The sequence below is a fragment of the Phodopus roborovskii genome, unplaced genomic scaffold (genome assembly GCF_943737965.1).
Source record: "Phodopus roborovskii unplaced genomic scaffold, PHOROB, whole genome shotgun sequence".
In the NCBI taxonomy this organism is placed as follows: domain Eukaryota; kingdom Metazoa; phylum Chordata; class Mammalia; order Rodentia; family Cricetidae; genus Phodopus; species Phodopus roborovskii.
This window is the reverse complement of record NW_026126482.1, coordinates 13,619,944-13,640,034: the sequence shown is the minus strand read 5'-3', so window position 1 is coordinate 13,640,034 and position 20,091 is coordinate 13,619,944. Positions and strand designations below refer to the sequence as shown.

Sequence of the window (20,091 nt, the reverse complement as noted above, 5' to 3'; positions counted from 1 at the left end):
AGATTGGGGCAAAAATGAAGACAGACTTTAGGGTTTCTGAAATTCTAAGAAAATATTAGGGGGCTGGAGAGACAGCTCGGTGGTTAAGAACACTAGCTGATCTTCCAGAGGTCCTGAGTTCAAGTCCCAGTAACCACATGATGGCTCGCAACCATCTGTAATGAGATCTGGTGCCCTCTTCTGAGCTGCAGGGTTACATGCAGACAGAACACTGTATACACAATATATAAACCTTTAAAAAAGAAAAAAATATTTGTTGAACTCCAAGTTGTGAGCATGTGTTCATCTTCTTGAAAAGGAAAGAACTTGGTGTGGTGGCCCACACCCTTAATCCCAGCACGAGGGAGGCAGAGGCAGGTGCAGCTCTGTAAACTAAGTCCAGCTTGATTTATATATTAAGAGAGAGGAGAGGAGAGGAGAGGGAGGGAAAAAGAAAAGAAAATTCGGGGAATGTAGTTCCAAATAGGATTCATGTATCAGGGTAACTACTCTGACCAGAGGCCAGAGAGAACAGGTCTGGAGTGAGGTCAAATGTGTCTCCTCAGTGTCCATGGCTCAGAAACCATTGTTCAGAGCTAGGGAAACAATATTACTCGCCATCCTTGTGGGACAGGGGACAGAACATTGAGTCAAACATTATTCTTGAGACTTATGGCCCTATAGATTTTGCCTTGCTAGGTTTGTAGCTGACATTGGGACCCATCACTCCTTGGGTCTTCCCAATGTTTCCCTTTTGGAATAAGAACGCCTAGCCTGTGTCTGTCTGGCCATTGGAATTTGGAAGCAAAATCCATATTGGATTTCCTAGGATTGCAGATGGAAATATGGCTTACAAGTGCACTGGACTTAAAGCCTCACCCATGATTTAGGTATTTATAGATTTTCAATCTAGAGCTGATGCTGAAATGAGTTACCGGCTTGAGTCTGGGGATGGCACAAATGTATTCTGTATGTCCAAATAGCACTCTAGTGTCGTGGGGAGAGCCAGCTGTGGACTGAATCATATTCCCCACAATGTAAACACTGACGCCTTACCTCCAATGTGATGCGATGTGGAACAGGACATTTAAAGAAGTAACCAAAGGTGAACAAGTCCTGTGGTGTGGCCCTATCTGGGAGGACAGGCACCAGGAAATCATGCGCAAAGGAGACGGCACGCCAGGAAGCCATCCCACCAGCTAAAGAGAGGTGAGGCAGGAGCCACACCTCAGCCAGTCTGAGAGACGACTCCCAGGCTCCTCGTATAGGGCAAAGTAAATTTCTTTTGCCTAAGGCATACAGTCTGAGTATTTTGTTAGGGAGCCCTAGAAAGCTAGCACTGCTAGCTGAAGAAAGTAAACCGTAGACCAATTTCATGAGCAAGCAAGGACTTTCCCCCATCCCATTTCCGGAAAACGGAACATTCACGAGTGAGTTCTGCCAGCTTCGTGCTCCTGGACAAAGGGAGGAACAAGACGGGCAAACACTTCTCAGGCTAGGAGCTGTTGGCCACACTTGGTTCTCCTGTGTCTGCGGTGGTGAGACTTCTGCTTGAAGCCACCCGCAATTCCTGCACGCGCGCGCGCGCGTGCACACACACACACACACACACACACACACACACACACACACACGGCTTCTTCCCAGAGTGGGTCTGCTGGTGTACAATGAGGGCAGAGTTAAAGCCGAAGCCACACCCAAAACAAATGGCTTCTCTGTGAACTGGCCTGAGTCCTCCAGTTAGAGATGAGTGTGACGTTGCATACAGGCTCTACCCACACACGCTGTTTACATAGAGCTCCTACTTCGAATGTGTCCTCTGGTGTCGGGTGAGGAGAGACTTAAAGCCAAAGGCACGCCCGCACTGGGGGCACGGGTACGGCTTCTCCCCTGTGTGGATCCTCTGGTGCCCGATGAGGTTGAACTTCTGGCTAAAGGCCTTGCCACACTGGGCACACACATAGGGCTTCTCTCCCGTGTGCGTCTTCTGGTGCCTGATGAGGAGTGACTTGAACTCGAAAGCTCGTCCACACTCGGGGCACCGGTACGGCTTCTCCTCTCCGTGGGTCCTCTGGTGTCTGATGAGAGAGACCTTCTTCCCAAACGCATGCCCACACTCGGCGCACAGGAAGGGCTTCTCCCCTGTATGAATCCTCTGGTGCCTGATTAGGTTGAACTTCTGCCTAAAACTCTGGCCACACTGGGAGCACACGTACGGCTTCTCCCCGGTGTGTGTCTTCTGGTGCCCGATGAGGTTGAACTTCTGGCTAAAGCCCCTGCCACACTGGGCACACACATAGGGCTTCTCCCCCGTGTGGATCTTCTGGTGCCTGGTGAGGAGTGACTTGAACTCGAACGCTCGCCCACACTCGGGGCACTGGTAAGGCTTCTCCCAACGTGCATGGGTCCTCTGGTGTCGGATCAGCGTGGCCTGCTTTACAAACCCACGCCCACACTCAGGGCACAGGAAAGGCAGCTCCCCTGTGTGGATCCTCTGGTGCCCGATGAGGTTGAACTTCTGGCTAAAGCCCCTGCCACACTGGGCACACACATAGGGCTTCTCCCCCATGTGTGTCTTCTGGTGCCTGGTGAGGAGTGACTTGAACTCAAAGGCTTGCCCACACTCGGGGCACAGGTAAGGCTTTTCCTCTGTGTGAGTCCTCTGGTGTCTGATGAGGTTGACCTTCTGGGTGAAACCCCAGCCACACTGGCGACAGACGTGAGGTTTCTCCCCGGTGTGTGTCTTCTGGTGTCGGATGAGCGTGCCCTTTTGGCCAAAGCGTTGCCCGCAGTCAGCACAAACGTAGGGTTTCTCCCCGGAGTGTGTGACCTGGTGAGTGAGGAGCCTTGAGAGCAGCCTGAAGCCACGCCCGCACACCGAGCACAGGAAGGGGTTGTCGCCCGAGTGAGCGCTCCACCTGTGTTGTAACAGCGAGGCCTTTCGGCAAAAGCCCTTCCCGCACTCCGGACACACGAAGGGCTTTGTGTCCAGGTGAGTCCTCTGGTGAAGGAGGAGGTCTACCTTCTGGCGGAAGCCTCGCCCGCACTCCGTACATACAAGGGGGCTCTCACCGGAGTGAATGATCTTCTTGTGGTTGTTGAGAGAGGATACATACATGAAGCCTCGCCCACACTCCCCACACACATATGGCTTCTCTCCGGAGTGTTTCCTCTGATGGACCGTGAGAGAGGCCTTCTGGGTAAACTGGTGCCCACATTCGGCACACGAGTAAGGCTTTTCCCCTCCGTGCAGTCTCTGGGGCTTCATGAGGTCTGACCTCTGGCAAAAGCCTCCTCCGCAGTCGGGATATCCCTGATGCCTCTGAGGGCTGAACAGGCTTGTGGCATCATTAAGCCCCAGTGGAAATGCTCCATGCATGATTGTTCCAGATGCTGACTCGTGAGATCCCGTCAATGCTGTGCATGCATTCTCAGGGATCCCTTCTGAGGCCAGGCCAAGGTCTGTTTGTTTCCTGTTGCCTTCTACCCAGTACACTGCCTGACCCTGACATGGGCTAAAGAATGTCTTCAGGGTCCTCACTGGACTCGATCCCTGAAACAGAGCATCGCTGTTGTCCTCCTCTTTACTGCTAGAACCGCCGGGAGCTTCCAGCTGGAGGTCGCTGCTGGCTGGTGGGCTTGGGAAAGTCTCTGGGGGGTGTCCACTCAGCACACACACTCTGAGGACTTCCGGACTAGCAAAGGCTATCGGGCAGGAGAGGCGGGGCTCTAATTCTGTCCTGGGTTCTGCTAGAGAGAAAGCATGGTGAGATTCAGAGATGCCCTTCCCCAAAAGTAACTTAACTCCTCAGACACTCAACACACTCCCTTTGCAGGCCTGTCTTCATACTCTGCTGCGAACAGCCTTCACACAGCTCTGAATGTCTGGAAACTGGGACACTGAAAAGTTTCAGGGACAGTGCCAGCTTTGTAAACTATTGCAATCAGTTACTAATTATGGAACCAACATCCACAAATACTTCCTTTTACACAATGAGGTATTTCTTCATTGATTGTTCTATTAGAAAATGACTAATTTCAAGTAGATGGCTTCAAGGTTTCCCCAGCCAGGAGAGGCAGTATAAAATAATGTTGGAGACCCAGGTGTGATATTAAACAGAATGATCCCTCACCCATAGGCAAACAAGGAAAACAAGCTGGGCCTCTCTTATCAGCAAACAGAGATTCGGCAGTGGAGGGAGGTGTGCCATGGTCTAGACCTGTAACTGCTTAAAGGGATCTGGCTCTAAGTGACCTAATTAATCCAGGACTTCCTTGGGTTTTCAAGTCACAAAAGAGAAATGTTCCCCTCTCTCTAATAACAGTACTTGCCTAGGAGATAATAAGTCAGTATAGCTGTCTCATTATTATTGGTTCTTGTCTAGTGGGGCTGACTATAAAATCCAATCAGCTCTGACTGAGGACTCAGAATGGTCCGGATTTCTAGACCTACCTGAATCTGTCTGACCAACACAACGTGTGACATATTTCATGAACCATCGGCACTAGGCACTAGGTCTGGCAACTGTTGCACACGTAGTTGGGCCACAGTAAATTATTAATGTACCACTTACACCTCCTTTCACAGTTCCATACATGAGGAGTCACTACAGGGAGCACATCCATGATGTCTAAAACACACACTGTAGACCTTGTGCTAGAGAACGTCCCCAAGCCCTGATCCACACCAGCGACTTGTCTGACCTAAAACAATGGTTTAGCATCCAGAGGGGTCAAGGACACCACAAGAAAACCCACAGAATCATAACAGGGGCTCACAGGGGCTCACAGAGACTGAACCAACAACCAGGGAGGCCGCATGGGGCTGCCCTAGGCACACTGTTATATATGTGACAGTTGTGTAGCTTGGTCCTCCTGTGGGGCTCCTAACAGTGGGAGCAGGGGCTGGCTCTGACTCTTTTACTGGCTTTTGGGACCCTACTCCTCAAACTGGGTCACCTCACCCGGCCTTAATACACGGGGAGGTGCTTAGTCTTACTGCAACCTGATATGCCCTGTTTTGTTGACTCCCATGGGAGGCCTGGCCTTTCCTAATAGGAAAGGAGGAGTAGATGGTTTGGGGAGCAGAAAGAGGGTGGGAGATAAGATAAATGGCCGATAAAGACTTGGGGGAAAGAAGCATACCTACCATGAAGCAGCTTTCCCAGCACCTATGTTCCACAGTTGTTTTTCCTAAGAGAAGAATCAATGAGCTGGCTGGCCGTCCCACATAGCTCCTGGCCGTCCCAGATAGCTCCTGGCCGTCCCAGATAGCTCCTGGCCGTCCCAGATAGCTCCTGGCCGTCCCACATAGCTCCTGGCCGTCCCACATAGCTCCTGGCCGTCCCAGATAGCTCCTGGCCGTCCCACATAGCTCCTGGCCGTCCCACATAGCTCCTGGCCATCCCAGATAGCTCCTGGCCATCCCAGATAGCTGAGCAGCTTCTTCCTGACATTTATTAATGCTGTTCCTCGTGCTCTTCCAAACTGGAAAAGCTAGCTGTCCCACTGAGGTCAGTTTCTCCTCAGGAAATGGGTTCTAATTCAGCTCACAAACTGTGAGGACTGTTAGCCTCCATAACTGTGTGAGCCTATCCCCTACGGCTGGGAACACCTCCATCCTACCGGGACTGGTGCTGTCCTGCTGAAGAGAAGAGATGTTTGGTACCAACAAGTACATGTTCCCGTCACATGGGAAAATACAGCAATTGCTTCAGAACTGGGTGACAGAAGCTAGGGAGTTGTGATGTACATGCTAAAAGGGCCCAGATTGCCACTAAAGGGAATGATGGAAGGGAATGTGGAAAACAAGTTTCTGAGCCGTACTCCAGTTTTTGTGGAAGAGTAGCACTTAGGCACAGGGAAATATTTAGCTGACAAGACTTCTAAGCAAAGTATTAAAGTTGCAGCTTGGGTTGTCCTTGCCACATAATGAAAAATGCAAGAAGAAATCAATTGGATTGTTAAGAAAAAGATAAAATCCTCAGCTTGTGCATACCGGGAAGATGAGAAAGCTTGTCCTACAGAGAACACTAGGAGTGTCACTAAACAGCCTTTTATGCACACTGTAACCACACATAATTGCAGAAGCCTACAGCAGACACGGGATTATAGCATCAGAAGCGCTGCACTTGGGACCAAAAGAGAACAGGATAGAATGAAGGAAGGCAGTCATACTTCTTGGATTCTACAGCTCTGGCTACAAGCACTTACTTGTTGAGTATTACAGGTTTTTCAGGTTAGGGTTTTTCATTGTGGCACCTTCATGTCTTCACACATGTATGTCACTGTCCCTCTCCTTTCCTCCCCCACTGACTCCCCTCTCCCCTCTCTAGCTGGTTCTTCCTTCCAGCTTCTGCTTTCTTATTACATATGTTCCACTACCTTCCCTATTTCCTACTTCCCTTAAGTGTCCTCCTCACCCTCACCTTTCAGATTGATGCCCTGTTAAGCTTTGTCTCACACCACACACACACACAGACACGCACGCACACACACACGCGCACACACAGACACACACACACACACACACACACACACACACACACACACACACACACGGGAGTTGAGAGAAAAAGAGAATTGTAAGCCTCGGTTCCATATATGAGAAGAAGGAATACCCTATTTGTCTTTTAACTCTGGCTTATTTTGTGAACATGATTCCCAGCGGCATTCATTCGCCTGCAAATCCTTTCCATATATACCTAGGTGTGACAGAGCTGAGTCACACATACTTCTGCTTTTAGTTTCTTGAGGACGCGTTGTCAACTGGTTTCCATAGGAGCCGCTTTTGTTTACACTCTCACTGGTGGTATGCGGAAGTTCCCTTCCCCCATCCTCACTTGCGCTTGGTTTTTGTTTTGTTTTGTTTTGACTATGGAGGACCATTAAGATGGGGGTGCGTGAGGTGGAATCGCAAAGCAGATTTAGTTTGCACCTCCCTGATGGCTAAAGACGGTGAACACTTCTTCACACCTTTACTGTTCACTTGTATTTCTTCCTTTGAGGATTGTCTGCTCAGCTCGCTTACTAATTTGGTTCTTTAGTATCTAATCTTTAGCAGAGCTGTTCTGATGTCAACACGCTTCAAAAAGAAGAGAACGACCCCCAAATCAAACCAAGGTCACTTCCACAGCGGACAGTGAAGTTCCCAAACTCAGGGAGTAACTGGACTTCCACACATGCTTGCGGGAGGCATTCTACCCCTGGCTGATGGCACGGGAAGGGGCTTGGCAGAGTTCTAGGAATGGAACCCCTGCCTCACGTTGGTGGGAGACCTGGCCATTGCCCCTGTCAGCCTGAGAGCTGAACAAATCCAAGAGGAATATTTGCGACCCTTAAGCATTAACGGCATGTGTCTTCCTATCACCCCACTCCTCCTTCTGTTAGTGGTAGAACAGAAATCTCCTAAACCTAACACACAAGGCACAAAGAAAAGTCCACATGAAGGAAAGCACCACAGTATACCTGTAGACATTTTACCCTAGGAGTACAGAGAATGTCACCTTCATTTAGATCTCCTTATCTTACTTATGATAAGACTTTAGGTCTCATACTCTTATCATACCTTTTTCTCTTTAAAGGTAAACTTGTGATTTAATCATCAATATGACTGCAAAAATCTTATACGTAAATAACACTCTACTGTGGTGCCATTTTTGTTCCCTTTATTATTTTTTTTTTCATCTTTCAAATGCTCCTGATCCAGGATTTTTTTTTTTTTTTGCTAATTGTAGAGTGACATTATTTAATTGCCAGGAATTGGGGGGGGGGTGACACACTATGATTGAAAAAATTTACAAACATGCAAAATAATGTGGTATTCCGAAGGACCCACAGGGGCAGGATAAAAGCACAAAGGTAGGCACCTGTGACCAGAGGTGGGAAAGCAGGCCAGTCTGAGAAGGAGCAAGCCTGCCCCCTGGTGGGCAATGGGCTCCTAGCCCACAGGGCTGACAGATTGCTACAGATCTTCACATTTTGCTGTAATCTTAATTAAACCACGACAGGTGTGATTTACAGCAGCTGCTGGGTCACAGACAGAAATTGAAGAGCATTCAGCAGGTACCCTGCTGAGGTAGACCTCCAAGGGAGCCCTCTCCAGGCAAGCAAGGGAGGGAGGGAGGGAGACAGGAAGGGAGAGGAAGGGGAGGAGGATAGGAGGAGAGGGGTTAGAAGGGGAAGGGAGGGAGAGAGAAGAGAGGGAGGGAAGGAGGGAGGTGGAAGGAACGTTTCACAGCCTTACCTGGGGCCCAGGGAGAAGAGCTCTCCTTAGCATGCTCCGGAGCACCTCAATGCCCTGTACCCTCATCACCTGCCCACTTACCTAGACAAAGGTCCAGAAGGCATTCACTGCCATCTCTCCAGGGTTCTGCCCCTTGTTCCAGCTGTGTGATGAGTTTGGGTTTGGCAAATGCAATTCCTATTGGCAAGAAACCAAACCAAAGAGACCTTAGGCTAGTAGCTTAAAAGGCTACAACAGAACTCCAGGCCAGTGTAGGAAATGTCAAACACCCAGAAGAGAAGTACAGAGATGGGGAAATAATATCAGACAATGAGAAGGACTGAGCAAGAGCAGGGGATCCTGGGTCAAAGCAGGGTGTTCATGCCCTGTGCTTGAGTAAAGCTCCTCCCATATTTGAAGAGTGCAGCCTAGAAATATATTGCAGTCATTGCAAACACACACACACACACACACACACACACACACCTTCTCTACAAAATATGGACATTCTATCTAAGAACAGAACACGTTGGCTGCTACACAGACGTTTAAGATGCCCACGGGTAAACTTGGGCCTGAAACAGGACAGCCTTACCCAGGGAGACCAGGTGGCTATAATTCTCCAGCATCACATCCCTGTACAGGAGCCTCTGAGAAGGACTCAACAGCTCCCACTCCATCTGGTTGAAGGCCACAGCCACGTCATGGAAAGCCATTAATGCCTATAACAAAAACACATTCCTGCTCATGGAAGAACCAGTTTAAGTCACTATCCAGAACCAAGGCAGTAATAACGCGGTGATCTGGTGCAACTACACGGAGTTTATGGCCCCTACTTTTACCCAGAACCTTGTTTTTGTATGTTGGAGACAACTCCTTCCATATATGGATGCCAGTTCCATACATGGAACCTAGAAATGAGGGGTTTCCTATCTAGGCATATACAAGACCAAAACAAAAACAGTTTTAATTATTGCAGCTATATAGCAGGACATGAAATCAAGAAGAATGACTCCTTCTGCTTTATTTACTGGATTCGAAGGGGCTCTTGCTATGCTGTCCATGCTAGCTCAACTTCCAACTCCCCTACCTCAGCTTCCTGAGTAGCTGGGGTTAGATATATACACACAACCAATAAACTTCACTTAAATAGTTACTTTAGCTATTTTAAAACACCCCGCGTCTTCCTATACAAATTTTATAGTAATCATGTGTATGTATGTACATACATACATACATATGACTACTATAAACAACAAAAGTTGTTATAACTTTACCAGAATTTCTGTTTACCATGCATCTTAGTTAGGGTTTGTATTGATACGATGAAACACCATGCCCAAAAATCAAGATGGGTAGGAAAGGGTTTCTCTGGCTTACACTTCCATATTACAGTCCATCGCTGAAGGAAGCCAAGACAGGAACTCAAACCGGGCAGCAACCTTGAGGCAAGACCTGATGCAGAGGCCATGGGGGGGGGGGGGTGCTGCGTACTGGCTTGCTCCTCTCCTCATTGCCTACCTAGTCCACACTGCCATAGAACCCAGGACCATCCAGTCCAGGGGTGGCACCACCCACAACGGGCTGGGCCCCTGCCATCAATCACCAATCAAGCAAATGCACTCTAGCACCCACAGCCCCATCCTGGAGGCACTTTCTCAAGAGGTTTCCTCCTCCCAGATGACTACAGCTTGTGTCAAGGTGATACAAATGTAGCCAGAGCCATGTGTATCCATATGGTGAAAATTGACCTCTTTATTAATGTCCAATCTTCCAGTCCTTACTCTGTGTGTGTGTGTGTGTGTGTGTGTGTGTGTGTGTGTGTGTGTGTTGTTATTTCTTTCACAAAATGTAATTCCAAAGATTATGATCCTACAAGGTAGCCAGGCATGCCTTTAATCCCAGAACTCAGGAGGCAGAGGCAGGCAGATCTCTGTGAGTTCAAGGCCAGCCTGGTCTACAAAGTGAGTTCTAGGACAACTAGGACTGTTACACAGTGAAACCCTGTCTCAAAAAACAAACAGAAAAAAATCGTACAAACTTTTTATTATGTTACACTTCAGAATTTCAGTATGTTGTGTGTGTGTGATCTTGATGGCATTGCATTTTGGAGGAACTCCTCAGACCTAGTTCCCCCAGGTAACATCCACCCCTGTCCCCACCCCCAATGGGCGTGGTCGGTGCCACAGGTGTGGACAGAGTGAACATCTCACTACAATGTGATACAGTTGTTTGTGTGCAACCCGGCAGAACTCACTCAGTAGCCCTAAAGAGTTTTTCTGCTAAGTTCCTACAGATTTTCTATAGGGACCATCATGTCCCAAGGGAATAAGAACAGCTTTAGTTCTTAGTTAATGATCTTTGTCTTCACCTCTTTTTTCTTGCTTTCTTTGCTCAATCTAGAACTTTTCGCATTACATTGAACGAGTAGAGAAAATAAACATTTCAATGCTTGTCCTCAGTCTTAATAAAGAACGATTCAGTTTTTCACCATTAACGGGCAAACATTAGGATAGCTACTATCAAAAATCAAGGAAACGGTCACGAAAGTGTATGGAGATGGCAAACTTTGCACACTGCTGGCAGGGACACAAAATGATGACATTTCTATAGAAAACAATTTGATAGTACAATTACCATGTTATCCAACAATTCCATCTGTGTGTACATAGACCCCCAAAATCAGAAGCACAGACTGAGAACACTGCAGAACAATGTTCCTAACAGTACTGTTCACAGAAGCCTAAAGGTGGAAAAACCCCAGATGGCTATCAACTGATGGTGAACGGGGAAGTGAAGTGTAATATATACAGACATTAAAAAGGAAATTCTGATATGTGTTTTTTAGACTGAGCCTTGGAAATATTATGCCAAAAAGAGATGTTATGCCAACTGAAATATTCCAGTCACAAAAGGAGAAATGCTGTGCCTCTTTTATATGATGGTGATGGTTACACAGCACTGTGAATGCACCTGATGCCACTGAGCTGTTCATTTGAAACAGTAAGAACGGTAAACTTTATAATAAGACAGCATGCATTTATTCCCACAACTTAACAAGGAGTATCAGGTGGATGTTTCATTGCATGATGGCCTTTAACCTTCTTTGGAACTGGACTTGTCTACTTTGGGTATCAGGATAATACTTGCTCCATAAAGGGAATTTTAAGTGTTCCCTACCCTTCTATTTTTTGGGGGGTGGGGTACAACGTGTATGGTAAGTCTTTTAATGTGTGGTAGAATTCTACAGTAAAGTCATTGGCGCTTTGATGAGAATTAGTTGAACCTTTGGATCACTTTAGGTGTTACTATCATCTAATCCCAAGCATGGAAAGCCTTCTCCCATCCAAGCACCAAACAGGCCCAACCCTGCTTAGCTTCCCTGAACAGTCTGGGATCAGGGTGCCATAGCTATAAACAAAAAGTCTTTCTATTTCTTGGGGTCTTCTTTTTTTTTTTCCCAGAAATGTTTTCATGAACAAATCTTTGGTTTTCTTGGTTAAATTTATTACCAAGAAATGTTTGGTGTGGTTTTAAAGGTACTATGTTTCTTTTTTAATTATTCTCGTCCAGAGAGATCACTGGTAAGATGTAAGTAGAAGTGGATTTTGTGTGTTGATTGTACACACTGCAGCATCTGACTTTGCTGGACTTACTAACTGTAATGTAAAAGGGACTAATGAAAACCACCCTGGCCCTGAGACCAGAGTCAGGGGACACACTCTGCCCCCAACCAACTCAGGGACTGAAAATCAACCAATCCCTGGACACGAAAACCAACCAATCTCTGAGCTTGTCTCAAGCTCGGGGATTGAAATCCTACCAATCCCAACCCTGAAAATCTCCACCTTGGAAAACTCCACCCATAGAAAACCCTGTATAAGTCTTGTACTTGTTCAGTTTAGGGCTGCCTTTTTTACATCCTGGCAGAGGCAGCCACTCTCCTGGATTCCTCCCTCACAATAAATCTCTTGAGTTGGATTTGTGGTAATGACTTTCTTTCACTAGAGCTGAGCAGAGCAGAAATGTAACAGCATTCACTTTGGCTGGAGAAACTTTTTTTCTTGCTGGAGCAGAACTGTTACACTCCAGGGAAGCTAAGCAGAACTGTATCATTTCTCCAGAGCAGAGCAGAGTACTACAACCTCACTGGGAAGACCCTCCCCTGCAAGAGTTATAACACTTGCATTAGGGAAACCTTTCCTGGAGCAAGGACTGTAACACTTTGCTGGGGAAACGGTCCCTAACTGGAACAGAGCTGTAACACTTATGTTGGATACCTTTCTCTTCTGAGCTGTAAGTATTCCTTGGCTCAGATACCTTTAGACTACTCAGATACCTTTAGAGCTGTAACACTTGTAAGCATTCATTGGCTTCTAACTGCTAGGGTACCTTTCCCTTCAGAGCCGTAATACTTATACTAACTGCAACCATCTTTTTTCTGTGGGAATGTTATTCAGCTCAGGAGGCTCTAGAAAGCAACTGGAAGTGTTGTGGAGGTCTTGGTCTGTTTCTAAGATGGTATCATATCCTCCACAGGGGATACCTCAGATGTCCTCAGAGGAAGACAAGACAAAGGAGCAATGAAGGGCCAAATTAGTTCCCTTTAGGCCCGTTATATACTTACTCTTATATACATGTTCTGCCCCCATGACTTTAATTACTTCCCAAGATCCTTTTTTCCACATGTGAATCTTGGGGCAAACATTTAAACTACCAAAAAGTATTCCACAGTTTTAAGATACTGGTTCAGGTTTCCAGTGAAGAGATAATCTTAGTCCTTCCTTACCTATTTGGTAGGCTCAATTATCTTAGTCATACTGCTCTCTTGTGAGAAATGAATCACCTATCATTTAACTGCTTCCAAAGTTCTGTCTTTGGGTTTTGACAGTATTAAAATCATGGTGCAGATTTTTTTTTTCTCTTTAAATGTTAATCTTGGCGTCTTGTTAGATAAACAGATCTTCTTTCAAAGACTTTCTAGAAATCATTCCTTTGCATCTTCTTTGTATCTTTTCTTCAGTTTCCACTGTGTGCATCAGTACATCTGATGGGGCCCTATGGCTCCATTTGTTTATTTATTTATCTTCTCTTGCTTTCTTTGCTCTTTAGAATAGATACTCAGTTGAAGTATCTCCAGTCTTAGTACATCTACCCAATACACTGCTGAACTACTTTGATTTAATTTTTACAAGAGTTATTATGTTTTACAGCTCTAGAATTTCTGTATTCTTTCTTTTCATAGTTTTTCTTTACTGAATTCTCTACTTGCCAATACATAAGTTGACTTGAATTCTTTTGGTTTCCTGTCTGTGGCTCCCTTAGCTCTATGTGTGCTAAGTTTCCTCACAACCACTTAGCAGACAGACAATTTAAGGGCAGGTAGATATTTGAAAATATTATGGCACTCTCTGGCCACTAAGCATCAGCTTTTTAAAGCATTCAACTGCTTTTTCTAATCCAAAGTCCACATTCCTCTAAACAAAAGCATGGTCAGGCCTGTCACAGAAATACCTCAGTCCCTCATACCAACTTCTGTTTTAGGGTTTCTATTGCTGTGAAGAGACACTATGACCATGGCAACTCTTATTTTTAAAAAAAATACATTTAATTGGGCCTGGGTTCAGAAGTTTTGTCCCGTTATCATGGTGGGATGATGGGAGATGCCATTATGTATATATGTTTCTCATACTGGTTAATAATAAAGCACTACTGGCCAATAGGAAAGAAAGATAGGAGGGACTAGGAGACAAGGAAGAAAGAGGAAGTAGTAAGGAGGAGCCAAGATGGAGAGTCGGGAGAAAGCAGTATGCCGCTGGCTCCCCAGTAAGAGAAATACATAGATCAGCAGAAATGGGTTAATAATTAAGATAGGGCTAGCCGATAAGAAACAAGTAACCAGGCCAACAGAATTATATCTAATACAGAGTCTCAGTGTATTAATTGGGGCTGGCGCGGCGGCGGGACAAGACCAGCGGCGGCAGGCAGAAAAACCGTACTCCTTACAGTGGGAAGCATGGTGGCATGCAGACGCTGGAGAGGTAGCGGAGGGCTCTACATCTAGGGCAGCAGGCAGCAGGAAGGGAGAGAGAAAGAATGTGTCTGGCTTAAGCATTTGAAACCTCAAAGCCCACCCCAGTGACACACTTCCTCTAACAAGGTGACACCAATTCCAACAAGGCCATACCTCTTACTCCCTGTCAAGTAGTACTCCCTAAAGACCAAACATTCAAATCTATGAGCCTATGGGAGCCATTCTTATTCAAACAATGACAGTAGTTAACAGGAGCTGGGAGAAGACAGTATAGCATAGAATAACTCCTGTGAGTAAAGGATTTCTTTGGAAAATGATGAAAACATTTTGGTGTTAAAGGCTGTGCAATCTGATACGTACTAGTTGAAAATATACTAAATTCCACTAAATTGAATATTTCTTATGGGGAAACTTTATGGTATATAAATTATATCCAGATACATATTTAAAGATATATTTAGTTTGTTTTCATGTGTCTGAGTGTTTTGCCTGTATGTTTATCTGTGCAGCACAGGCATAACTGATAAAAGTTGAAAAGAGAAAGTTACTGATGGTTGTGAATCACCATGCCAGGTCCTTTGCAAGACCAACACATCTCTGAACCATGGGCCATCTCTCTAGTCCTCATTTTTAAAATTTAAAACTCCAATGGTGAATCTTCTATTAAAATGGGGAACTTCATAATGAATTTACAGTTACTTATTATTGTTTGTAAGGCATAGTTTGCAGCAGACTTAAAAAAAAACACTTAAGGTTTATTGAAAATCTATTAATTGATTTCTAATTAACTAGCATCCTGTACGAACAGCCCTTTAATGTTATAATTCAACTTTCAAGCAAAAAGTCATGTTACACGTATATAGCTCAGATTTTTCTATGTTATTCAGATCTGATATACAATATAGTAACTGAAAATACAACTTTAAAAACCATTGTTGACCATGAACACTACTCTAGGGGCCAGATATGGTGGCACACACCTTTGATCCCAGCACTTGAGAGACAGAGGCAGGCACATCTCTGTGAATTTGAAAATAGTCTGGTCTACACAGTGAGTTTTAGGGCTAGGGGGTGAAAGCCTGTCTGAAGAAAACACAAAACAACAACAAAATTCTCTACAAAGGTATAAAAGATTTGACAAATGGGGGGGGGGGTAACATCCCTTGGTTTCTTTCTGATAATGACAAAACCAAACATTTTCATCTTCCTCAGGAATATGTAAATATCTACCATCTGACCCCAGATAATATCTAGATCTTCTCTGAAAAACATTTCATGCTTGATATACTTGCAGCACAAAGCAAAGCTCAGTTAGCAAAAATGAGAATAAATATTTGTGTAACTACTATATTAAAAACAAAAGTGCTCTTTAGCAGCTGTTTGGTTGGTTGATATTAACTACACTGAGTTACATCAAGCTGTTACATTGTCTAGTAAGTGTAGAATGATTTGTTGTCAAAGAAGCAAGTGATTCAGACTGTGTGTGTGTGTGTGTGTGTGTGTGTGTTCATGTACTTCATATGTATGGGGGTGCATGTACATGTATATGGCAGCCAGAATAAAACCTCAGCTGCCATTTCTCAAGTATTGCCTACCTTGTTTCTTGAAACAAGGTCTGAGACTCATTAAATAAGCTAGGCTGACTTCTGGCTTCCAGGCTTTCATGTGTATGGACACACACAGAGACACAGACACAGCCTTCACACACATCTTTCATGTCTTGGGATTCACCAGGTACATAAGCCTAGATATCCTGTGTTCTCATGCTAGCCATGTGATGATCGCAGTTAATAACTGTGAAATTCTATAGGAAGCTCCAGGTATGACAGGTCAGACCTCCCAGATGGGAGTAGGCACTGCCTAACGCCCACAAGGAAGACTGCAGACAGGAAAAGGGCAAAGGGACAGGAGAAATGGCAGGACTTACCTCGTCTCTGGTTGTCAGGAGCCCTGGGGCCATCTCCCACTCTCCAGAACACTCTCCCTAGAGAAGAGTCTACATGCAGAGTCCAATCTGAGGAACAAGACGAAAAGAAAGAGGCACTTAGGAAGAAGGCCCTTCACACCCTAGTCTCCCAATTGATTCAGCAGCAAGGAGGGACATGGCAGAGGTGAGATTGGCAGGCTACAGAGCATCTCTGCAGCCCATTCTTAACCAGTAAAGAGAATCCACCGATCTGAGCCAGTCATGAGGTCAAACCCCATCCTGGGTGAGTACTGGAGCCTCCATCCTCCAACAGCTGGATAAATTCAGAGTACCCATCATCCTGCACAAAATCCTGGGGTATTATTTTATAGATACTTTAAAAGTCTAAAATTCATACGAAAAGACACCAAAGAGTCAACATGCCACTGGAGAACAAAACCAACCACTGTCAGCACTGACAACTTACAAAGGACAGGGGGCAGGGGAAGCAAACTTAGAAACACACCCCCATAAACTGAGTCAAATGAACTCTGTTCCAGGTAGTCTGAACTGTTCTGATGGAGATGGTGACTCAGGGAATAGTGTTCTACAACAACCTTGATCAAAGTGACTCTGAAGAGACAAACCAGAACTGGTACTTGCCCTGGGGGATGCAGGAGCAGCTGGACTCACAAACAGGCTCTGGCACAGGGCTCTTAGAAAGGAGCCCATTCCAAAAATATCCACACTTTGAAGTGAAGCCTGGGTGCAGAACAGGTTATCAATCCATGGAACTTTAGAGCTATTATACTTCTGGGAATGACTACAATATCTTCATATTGTAAACTTAAAAATAGTAAATCCTGAGAAAGAAGGTTAAGTAACACTATAGACCTTTTAGGGAAAAAGCATGTGAAAATTACCATAGATGCCTCTATATCTTGATAGATGATAGGTAGATAGATAGATGATTGATAGAAAAATAGACAGATGATAGATATAGAATGTTTGTTTAAAATTAAGTTATCCTATAACAATATCACCACTAGATACCAGAGACTAATAAAGAAAAAGTGCATTGCTAGGAATGGGTTACCTCTTTTGGAGTTGTTAACCAGTAAGGTCTCAAAGACACTCCCCCAACATTACAGGTATTGTCACTGCTTTTGGTTACCCTCCAAAACTTGATGGTAAGACCCTATTGCTGAAGACATCACATATTTGAGTCACAGAACATGAAGAAACCAAGCTAGCTCTGGCCTGGAAGCATCATCTCTACTGGCTAGTTTTCAACTGCTAAAAGGTGTTATGAGTATGTTTTTCCCGGCCTGGTCTCACAGCTGCGCCAGCCCCAAATAACACACAGAGACACTGTATTAGATATAATACAATAGATAAAAGCTGTTAGCCTTTTACTAGCATTTCTCATTGGCTAGCTCTGTCTTAAATATTAACCCATTTCTATTAATCTAAATATTTCCACATGGTCTTATCTTACCGGAGAGAGGGCCAGCGTTCTACCCTGTTGGTCCAACATCTTGAAACTCCTCCCTCCTACTTCCTGAATCCTCTGTCTCCCGCCTATCTTGCTTTCCTATTGGCCAACAGGGCTTGATTCATTAACCAATTAGAGAAACATATTTACAGAATGACATCTCCCATCATCTCCTCTTTTCTGTTTAAATAAAAAGAAGGGTTTTAACCTTAACATAGCAAAATATATAACAAAACAGTTATCAAACAAGAACCATAGCTAATAATATTTAGTCCATTAACATTTAGCAAGATTTAAAGAAAATATTCTATCATCTATCCTATCTTTGTAAGTCTAAAGTCTTATATGTAACTTATCTTTAATCCTAACTAAGGAAAACTATAACCATAACTATCTGTCTTCAACTCCATCAAAGACCACAGAAGGATAATATATAAACTCTAGAAATGACAGAGACAACTCGCCTGGTCAGTCACCCAAAGTTCTTCTGTAATGTTTCATCTTCAGCCTATAGGCCATAGTGTGTCTGGCAGACTCCTCAGCAAAGCAGGAAACTTTAAACTGTCCACGTCTGTCAGTCACTTTTCACTGTGTCTGGCAGACTGTCTGACAGACTCTTCCATGAAGCAGGAACTCTGTAGCAATGTCCATCATGCATCAGCAGTCACTTTCCTATGGGTCCTGCATGTCCAGTTTATACAGCATAAAGTCAAACAGTCCAGACAAGAGCAGTATCTTGTCCAAATGGCTAGTCTTCCCATATTGGAAGCAAACTCCATAACAAGTTTCTTCAATGTCCATCTTCCTTTCTGATGCAAGTGGTGTTGCCAGGAGCAGCTGTGCCTCACTGTTAAGAAAAACCCTATACCATTTTAAATGCCATATTCTATAGGTCTTTGAAAGGTTTGAAGAATGTCTATTTATCTCAAATACATCTCTGTATATCTAGAAATCCTAACTAACTTAACCATAAGTTTTGACAATTATAGGTAAAGCTTAACTAAAGTTTTGATTATTATAGGTAACTATCTAAAATCTGTACTAAATTATAATTTTTAAATGAGCTATATAAACACAATACCTAAACAAGAAGAAAAATATACATATTACAAAACTGACCTTAAATTTTATCACTAAATGAAAATCCATCCCAAAATGAAGTATTCATATCTATACCATAATACCATTTTCACCTTTAAAAAGAGATTGGTTGTGGTCATTAATCATTTATAACCAACCCCACTTAAAAGAAAACAAACATTTACAGACAATATTTGGGAATTTGGATGTCGTTCTTTCCAAACTGCTTCCTGCTGGTAGGGGATGCTGTCATGGAGATCCTAAGAAGACTCAGAAATCCTGGCTGTAGTCTGCAAGGCTGCCTTGTCCCAACTGTTTTGAATGTTGGATCACCTGGGACACTGTTTCAGGGGGTCTTGCTTGATCAAACCATGTTAGTCTGGAAGGAATCCACAGCTTTTTATTTTCTGTGGGGAAAAAAAATAGAAATCCTTTCCCCCAGTAACTTGTCCTTAGACTTAAATTTTAGAGTCAAAGCACTTTTAAAATATATAAATTGGAATAATCTAGCAGCATTTCTTTTAACAATTGTTGCTATTTCCTCAGCAGTGAATACAAAGACAACACAATACCATACAGTATCCAGACTCTTTTTTTGTGCTTTCCATCTTTACGTGGCTTTTTGATTACTCTATTTCTTTTATTTCGATTTTTCACTTTTTGAAACAGGGTTTTTCTGTGTAACTTTCGCCTGCCCTGGAATTTAGTCCGTACACCAGGTTTACTTTGAAATCATAGAGATCTGCTCACCTCTGCCTCCTGAGTGCTGGAATAAAAGGCATGTGCCACCAATGCCCCAGCTACTCTCTTTCTATTATTATTTTTTTTTCCAGCTGCTCATACAAACCATTGAATTGTTAGTAGTGATTATGATGTATCAGGAAACCTCCCTTAAAGGAGCCACACAAATATCTGGTATTCTCTAGCAAAACAGAGCCCGACTGAGAAAAATGCTGATACTAGGAAGCCTTGCTTGTCTCTGTTCTTTTGTTTCTAAAACCCTTTCTTAAGCTTTTGTTAAGTTTTAAGTGGACGTTCTTATTAGCCATGTTGAAGGTGCCATTTTGTTAAGTTTCTTTTTCCCGGCCTGGTCCCACAGAAGCACCAGCTCCAAATAACACTGTATTAGGGTGTAACAGAGACACTGTATTAGATATAAAACTGTTGGCCTGTTACTAGCATTTCTTATTGGCTAGCTCTGTCTTAAATATTAACCCATTTCTATTAATCTAAATATTTCCACATGGACTTATCTTACCAGAGAGAGGGCTGGCATTCTACCCTATTGGTCCAACATGTAGAAACTCCTCCCTCCTACTTCCTGAATCTTCTTTGTCTCCTAGTCCCGCCTATCTTCCTTTCCTATTGGCCAA

The 20,091-nt window shown here is 44.3% G+C and overlaps 1 protein-coding gene across 2 annotated transcripts; it reads right to left on the bottom strand.

Annotated features, from left to right (window-relative positions):
- Positions 1-1,350: 1,350 nt before the first annotated feature.
- Znf169 (zinc finger protein 169) lies at positions 1,351-16,255 on the bottom strand. 2 transcript variants are annotated; one of them, XM_051194322.1, is made up of 4 exons: positions 16,165-16,255; positions 8,799-8,925; positions 8,306-8,401; positions 1,351-3,729 (listed from the first exon to the last, which is right to left on the bottom strand). In XM_051194322.1, exons 1-4 carry the CDS (start codon positions 16,195-16,197, stop codon positions 1,781-1,783), a joined length of 2,205 nt encoding a protein of 734 aa, XP_051050279.1. In that variant the 5' UTR covers positions 16,198-16,255; the 3' UTR covers positions 1,351-1,780. The 2 variants fall into 2 exon arrangements, with proteins under 2 accessions (XP_051050279.1, XP_051050280.1); XM_051194323.1 differs by having other exon boundaries at positions 1,351-3,726.
- Positions 16,256-20,091: the final 3,836 nt, after the last annotated feature.

Bases quoted from the DNA above. Each gene is read 5' to 3' on its own strand.
- Znf169 (XM_051194322.1), bottom strand. From the start codon at position 16,197: ATGGCCCCAGGGCTCCTGACAACCAGAGACGAG. The intron at 8,926-16,164 runs GTAAGTCCTGCC...TTTTTGTTATAG, and splicing joins TCCTGACAACCAGAGACGAG to GCATTAATGGCTTTCCATGA. The intron at 3,730-8,305 runs GTAAGTGGGCAG...CTTTCTCTCTAG, and splicing joins CCTTCTGGACCTTTGTCTAG to CAGAACCCAGGACAGAATTA.